A 7,715-nucleotide genomic window follows, 5' to 3' on the forward strand; every position below is an offset into this window, starting at 1 on the left:
TGAACTTCATCAGGCATGTGGGTTCATTTTTGTTATAAAGACTTGGCTGGTTCTGAAAGACTTGAGTGGTTTTATTGTGTTACGTGTCGTTTTTCCCATAATTTTTACTTTGTGGAGCACAAGCACCTGTCATATACATAAATACTTCTGAGGGAATCAATGTTGTTATTGTTAGCCAAAACTAAACTGTTAAAATCATCATCAGAATTGTATATAATTATCAGGCATATATGTAAAAAAAATTTTAGAACTAACATAATTTAGAAAAGATTTAAAGAAAAAAAAAATTGGAATTTTGCCTTGGCAAGCTGAAATAATTTTAAGTACTAAAATTACTACAACGTAAATGGACATTAAAAAAGCAAAAAAGAATAATAAAGATGACAAAAGCGCATGACAAATTTAATAAACTTGAACTAAAACTAAAATGAAAACTGAAAATATAAAATAAAAGCTAATTCAAAATATAAATAATAAATACTATAATACGCTGAAGGTAATGATTTGAGGAAATATTATCTAGTATTGTTTATAAAAAGACACAAGTAGAGTAAACTATTTGGTATTGCTTAATATATATTTAATTATATGACCATATTTAAACATTTTGGAGTGTAATAACTGAAAAAGCCTAGTTGACAACAGTGTTATTCTAGTATTATTTATATACTAATATAGTATTTATTAATATTTAGAATTTTTTCTTTTCTTTTTTTCTTTTTTGGATTTTCAGTTTTAATTTTGTAATGTGCTTTTGTTGCTTTTATTTATTATTAGGTTTTAACTAGCTTATAAACTTTAATGAACTTTTAAGTAATTTTAGTATTTATTTCAGTTAGTTGCCAAATTTCTAAATTTTGCTACATTTTTTGTAATATTTATATTTTATTTAATCTTAGTTTTAATTAACAAAAATTATTTTGTAATAGTTTCAGTTTTAGTTGAAGCTAAAACTAAAGTTGTAAAGCTAAATTGATGCCTAAATGGATAAATGGAAGAATGGATAATGAAAAAATTACTTGTTTGCTCAGATGCAAAGTTGGAAACACATTTTTAAAAATTGTTTTTAGGCAACATGATTTTAATGCTTGCAGAATTTTCTCCATAGTATCTCAATGCAAGGAACATAAATTAAACAAATTTACACATAAAAAATGTGAGTAAAATGTGGACAAACCCAGGGATTGCGTTGTTTTGACTCAGCGGTTGGGTTACTGCCCAGAAGGTTGAGTTCAACCGTTGGTTGAAAACAACCCAATCCCTGGGTTTGTCCACATTTTACCCAGTGCTGGGTTGTATTTAACCCAGCATTTTTAAGAGTGTATGGACACAGGACTACAACAAATAATAGATATTCACATGAAATTATCTAAGTGCATACTTTATTAAGCGTGTCACTTAGTCATTCATGAGCATACACACACACCCATAAATACTTGAGTCTATTAGTACCTGCGTCTACTGTAAAGTCGCTTTGACACTCTTTCCAGTCACAGGGCTAAAGAGATCAACTCTTGTTCAGCTCCTCAGATCTGCCCATGCAACACTAGCAAAAAGTAACTAACACGAATGCAATGACACAGTCAATGAGCATGTCTACACGGCACAACACAGACGAACAGCGTGCAAGAGCAGAGGATACAATGGGTGAAACAAACGCAGTTAGCTACACAACAGAACAGCAGCTTGGGTAGTGAACAATATAAGCACAAAAGAAACAGTTCTTGTACACGGAACAATGTGCTATTTAATCGTTTGCAAATGCGCATGCCAAGACAAGAGCTCTACAGTCGGATCTACATCCAGCACTAACCAAAGCTTGCTCAGCAACCTGTGCAGAGACTGGTTATTGTGTGAATGCATGCAATAAGAGCATCATCACCACTTTGTCTGTAACACTGACAGTCATGAAGTCTGGCTGATATGCTAATAATAAATCACAATGCATATTTACTTTTCAGTAGCAAAACAATTTCACTTGATTTTATTTGAATATTTCGGGAAACTGAATCAACAGGTTTCTCATCTATCAGTGCATTTAATATAGTTTAAATGACCTGCATTTAAGAGTTACTTCCATAAAATTAATATAAGTAAAAGCTTTTCATTCACTCCCCGTTACTGTCTTTTATACATTTACAGTGTAGAGACACAAGAAACTGAGATGTCTATCTTCACTAGTGAATATGAATATGAATCATGGGTGCTTCCCCAATCATCTCACGGATCTGTTAGGTGGGACATAGAGAGGGGTTACACTGTCTGAAATGACCCGGCTCCTATTGGTCTCAGCTTGTAAACAGAATGAAAGAAACTTGGAAACCACTGGTGCTCCCTGATGAGCTGCCACTCAGGTGACTCTTCGCCCACACCGGCTCCTCTTGGATCCGGTCTGCTTCTGCTTCTCATTTCTTGTTCTTGAGCTGGTTGGCCAACCAGTCTAGACCCTCATATAGACCATCTCCGCTGGTGGCACAAGTGGCCTGGATGTACCAGTTACGATGGCGCAGGGAGTGGAGACCCAGCTTATCTGTGATTTCTGCAGCATTCATGGCATTTGGCAGATCCTGGAGAGTGAGAGAGAAACAGACACAACTACATATCTTACTATTTATATACATATGGCATGCACTCATCATAGACGATTTCCCAAAGTTCATGAGCTAATTTTTCCTGGAACCAGTGTCTAGAATCCCTGCATACACTGAAAAGCCTCCATTTCTCTTGAGATCTTTTACAGATTCAGTGTTGGGAGCATCATGACCTACTGCTTCTCACTAAGATATGGCAGCTGCACATCATCAGATCAGAGAGACCTTCAGCGGGTGGTCAAAACTGCTCAACACATCAGTGGCAGACCTCAACAACCACTGCTGGCAATGAGTTCTCCAAATCATCAGAGAGCCCATCCAGCCCAAAAATAGCCTGCTTTCACCTCTGCCATCTGGAAGACGAGGCAAACCCATACAGACCATACAGACTGAGGGAAATTTTCTATCTTACAAACGTGAGCTCTGATCATTCCTCAGCATCTACAGTAATCCCTTGATACTAACGAACTACAACCATATATAATGTTACAGCAGCTATGTTTCCATCTTCAACAAATCGACACATACATTACAGAAACTGAGGCACATACTAGGGCTGCTTTAAAATGGGTAGACGGCAGATGCAATGCTAACATCAATGAACTGTTTCTGATTTGAAGAAAAAAGCAGAAGCACAACGAAGCTCTTGCCTGCTTGTTGGCAAAGACAAGGAGTACAGCGTCTCTCAGTTCATCCTCAGCCAGCATCCTCATCAGCTCTTCTCTGGCTTCATTCACTCGCTCACGGTCATTGCTGTCCACCACAAAGATGAGACCTTCAAAATACATTGGAAATGATGTGAAATGTGGTTATAGAAAGTTAGTGATTAATAACAGGAAAAAATAAAGACCCTTGTGGATCCCAATATAGGGTTTAGTTGATGTCACATCCGTTGGCTATTCATAGTGGCTCTGTCTGACACAAAATCCTGTTTGTGTTTTTAGAGTGTGTATGTGTGTGTACGAGTCCTCTTCTCACCTTGTGTGTTCTGGAAGTAGTGACGCCACAGAGGTCGGATTTTGTCCTGGCCACCAACATCCCACACTGTAAAACTGATATTTTTGTAATCAACAGTCTCCACGTTAAAACCTAATAACAAGAAAACACAATGGCACACAAATTACACAGTGGCCAGACTCTTAAAAACATGACATCAATGCCTTTGTCTCTTTACAAGAGGAAAATAATACAATAATAACCAAGCAATTCAACATTTTAAGTCTAAAAATGTGCTTCACCAATAGTAGGAATGGTAGTCACTATCTCTCCCAGCTTCAGTTTGTACAAGATTGTGGTCTTCCCAGCTGCATCCAGCCCGACCATCAAAATCCGCATCTCCTTTTTTCCAATGAGGCTCTTCAAAAGGTTGCCAAAAATGTTCCCCATGATAGCTGGTTAGCCTTTACCAACATCAAAAGAGAAAACCTATGGTCAGTTTTTTTTAATTGACACAATTGCAACTGTCATACCTCCAGTTAAAACACAGGCCCTTTCAAAAAGAATACTTGCTACCACATTGTACTCTCTTATCTCCATCTAATTCATTACAAATATGCAAATGTTCCTCTTTTAAATCTTCTAGAAACCCTTCTGCAATTTTAATGATTAATACATCTATGATCTTTAACCGTGGCTGGACAAAATCAAAAAATATATTTCTTTCACAGAAAGCAACACATTCAGAGCAAATGAAAAATCAGTAAATAGTTACAGAATTTTCATTTATAACATAGCAGTACACTAAAACAATATGCACACTTTACTGATAAAGCTTAATTTGCATTTGGAAAACTATAGAATTTACTAGAACCTGAAAAAAAATCCTTAAAAACAGAACCAGAGCACATGAACATAGCAGTGATATCATGTTAATGTAAAGTCAACTTGAACTAGCCGTACAGTGAGAGTGCTTGTCTGCAAATTCATAATGATGATAGAAATGATTCATAACTGTCATCATGCACTGATGGAATCTACTTTCCAGTCCAGTATGATGATTGCTTTTCAAAATACACAGTTTTAAAGTATTGCTTTATTTTAGGTGCTGATAAACAGAATGAGAGGTGCCAATGGACAGATTCATGAGATGTGACTCTTAATGTGTTTGTCAGGAAGAGAGATTCTTCATCCTCCATAAAATGGTGATGACATCAACACCATGAGTGTAGTATGCAAATGCCAGAAAATCTGAGACTGTTAACTTTTATCATAATTTGAATCCAACAGAACTACTGAAGCCCAGATCTAATCACATTCAGCTTTCAGAATCAGCCGGCTTTAACACACTGGCGAATGGAAACAGTCATTTAAGATCAGAGAACCCTGATATGAGAAATGATTTCTAATGTCAGCCTACACATACTGTAGGTGGACTGCTAATGAATAGCAAGGATGCTCGCATAAGACAGAAATGCCTTCTCATGAGAAACCAGCGCATGTGACATCAGGCAATGATACTGTTTATACGTCTAACACCTTTTATTTTTGTCACGACGTAGAGATGCTATAGCAGCAAGAGCACACCTGCATATTGACAAATTATAAATTGCTCCGCTATTTAATGTAAATAATATTTAACATATATCAATACGCCAACAATGTCTAATCTATTTTAGACGAAATTATACCATCTTTTTCACGTTTTGCAACATCCCTACTCACCTCGGAGACCAACACCGGATAATTTTCACTCTGTTCTCGCGACGACCTCAGCGGAATAGGCAGGAGAGTCTTAAAAGATCTCGCGATATCATCGAAGCGCATCCAGGTATGTACATTCAAAATGTCAAAGAATGAAACTCCTGCAAGCGGTGGTCTGTATGAACCAAGATGTAAGATCTATAAAAATGAACAGAAGAAGATTATTAAGTATTTAGCTACAAGCATTGCTACTTTCAATGATCTAAAAACCAATGTGTTGATAATGGTTGTGACAGAAAATATAAGCGCGCGCGCGCGCACACACACAGACTCACACTCACACACACACACACACACACACACACACAAACTCACACACTCACACTCACACACACACACACTCACACACACACACGGTTTGCTATTCTTGTGAGGACTCTCCATTGGTGTAATGGTTTTTATACTGTACAAACCGTATATTCTATAGCCATACACCAACCCTACCACTCACAGAAACACAGCATTTTTACATTCTCAAAATAAATAAATAAATAATAATAATAATTCTGCATGATTTATAAGCTTGTTTCCCGATGGGGACCTCAATTTAGGTCCCCACGGTGACACGAGTCCCCATGAGTCAGTCTGTATTCAGGTTTAATTCCCCACTGGGATAGAAAAACATGTACACACACACACACACACACACACACACAGGTTTGTTTTTGTGAAAAGTGGGGAGGTTTGCTATTCTTGTGAGGACTCTCCATTGGTGTAATGGTTTTTATACTGTACAAACCGTATATTCTATAGCCATACACCAACCCTACCACTCACAGAAACACAGCATTTTTACATTCTCAAAATAAATAAATAAATAATAATAATAATTCTGCATGATTTATAAGCTTGTTTCCCGATGGGGACCTCAATTTAGGTCCCCACGGTGACACGAGTCCCCATGAGTCAGTCTGTATTCAGGTTTAATTCCCCACTGGGATAGAAAAACATGTACACACACACACACACACACACACACACAGGTTTGTTTTTGTGAAAAGTGGGGACATCCCGTAGGCATAATGGTTTTTATACTGTACAGACCGTATATTCTATTGCCCTACACCAACCCCTCACAGGAAACTTTGTGCTATTTCAGATTTTCAATACATTCCATTCTGTGTGATTTATAAGCGTTTTGAAAAGTGGGGACATGGGGTAATGTCCTGAAAAGTCACATTTCTCCTTGTAATACCTATGTCATACCTTTGTCATTATACAAATTTATGTCCTCATTTGTCACAAAAACATGTGCGCACACACACACACACACACATAGGGCCTATATATATATATATATATATATATATATACAGTATAAATAAATTCAATAGAGTCTGCGTGACCTTGTTGAACTCATAACTGGTTAAATGTGACCTTCAGGACCTGAAAGCAGATTTTGATGTTACATGATAAATATCTATTTATATGTTTCATAATAACACAGCTGTTAAAAAAAAAAAAACGGGGAAAATATCATTAACGTTTCTTGAGATACATATTTATATTTCTGTTTTTGTTTCATATTTATATGCATACATATTTATATTTCTGTTTTCTGTTTTTAAGTTTAATCATATATTTGAATCTCTAGCTTTGAGGTCTGAGGACAGGTGATTTATGTGGTACAGACAGATAACGTTATGTCTTAAGTTTGATAAAACTAAGAATAAATAAGAATAAGAATAAAAATGGTACATTTGTGTAAAGAACATTCTCATGATCTCTAAATCATATCAGTTACTCTGATAAAGTTGGCAGGCAAAATTGTGGTATGCAAAATTGTGTTTAGTCTCGTGTCTCAATAATCTGAACATTTTGAAGAAGTTTCCTCCTGAAATGTGTATTATGTGATAATTTACGGCTGAAGGATCTGTTGCTGCAAGTGTTTGGAAGCACATTTCCATATTGTGATTAATTATTCAGCTATGACTGAACCTAATGAATAAGTAACCTGCTAGATGCTGCCAAATTACAGAACTTGGCAGCAAGTAGCTGATTTCCTCGGGCTGCCAAATTACTCAGTAGATGCATGCCAGCAGAGAATAAGCAAAAGATCACTGTATTGAGTAAAGATTGTACGGTTAAACTGAACACTACAAGAAATCATGACATGATCAATCGAATTATTCATAATGTGGTGCTAAGTCTCATGCATCAATATATTAATGAAAAATTAACATAGCATTTTAAACAGTAATTAAGCACACAGTGCGTGCCCAGACTTAGTCCAGATGAAAAGGAAACTCTGTTCCCGTGTTGCTTCACACGGTCTACCGTGTGTCAGTGGCTTTATGATTGATGTGTTTATCAATTCAGTGGTTAGGAAAAGAGAGAGGGAGTGGAACAGATGCTTGCAGCTGCACACCAGATTATAGGGTGGAGTGCTGTATGGGGGGGGGGGGGGGGGGGGTGGGTTGTGGG

General features: G+C 36.8%; 1 protein-coding gene across 1 annotated transcript; it reads right to left on the reverse strand.

Moving 5' to 3' along the window:
* Window positions 1–2,110: 2,110 nt before the first annotated feature.
* Window positions 2,111–5,303, reverse strand: LOC107563645 (ADP-ribosylation factor 3-like). Its single transcript, XM_016248565.1, has 5 exons — window positions 5,253–5,303; window positions 3,830–3,991; window positions 3,570–3,680; window positions 3,242–3,366; window positions 2,111–2,567 (listed from the first exon to the last, which is right to left on the reverse strand). Exons 2-5 carry the CDS (start codon window positions 3,975–3,977, stop codon window positions 2,406–2,408), a joined length of 546 nt encoding a protein of 181 aa, XP_016104051.1. The 5' UTR covers window positions 3,978–3,991; window positions 5,253–5,303; the 3' UTR covers window positions 2,111–2,405.
* Window positions 5,304–7,715: the final 2,412 nt, after the last annotated feature.

This window comes from Sinocyclocheilus grahami, unplaced genomic scaffold (assembly GCF_001515645.1).
Source record: "Sinocyclocheilus grahami isolate Dianchi unplaced genomic scaffold, SAMN03320097.WGS_v1.1 scaffold884.1, whole genome shotgun sequence".
NCBI classification, from domain to species: Eukaryota; Metazoa; Chordata; class Actinopteri; order Cypriniformes; family Cyprinidae; genus Sinocyclocheilus; species Sinocyclocheilus grahami.

Excerpts from the sequence above, each read along its gene's own strand:
- LOC107563645 (XM_016248565.1), bottom strand. The coding sequence starts at position 3,977 with ATGGGGAACATTTTTGGCAACCTTTTGAAGAGCCTCATTGGAAAAAAG. Across the intron at positions 3,681-3,829 it reads GACTACCATTCCTACTATTG|GTTTTAACGTGGAGACTGTT; the intron begins GTGAAGCACATT and ends TCTTGTTATTAG. Across the intron at positions 2,568-3,241 it reads TTGTCTTTGCCAACAAGCAG|GATCTGCCAAATGCCATGAA; the intron begins GCAAGAGCTTCG and ends CTCACTCTCCAG.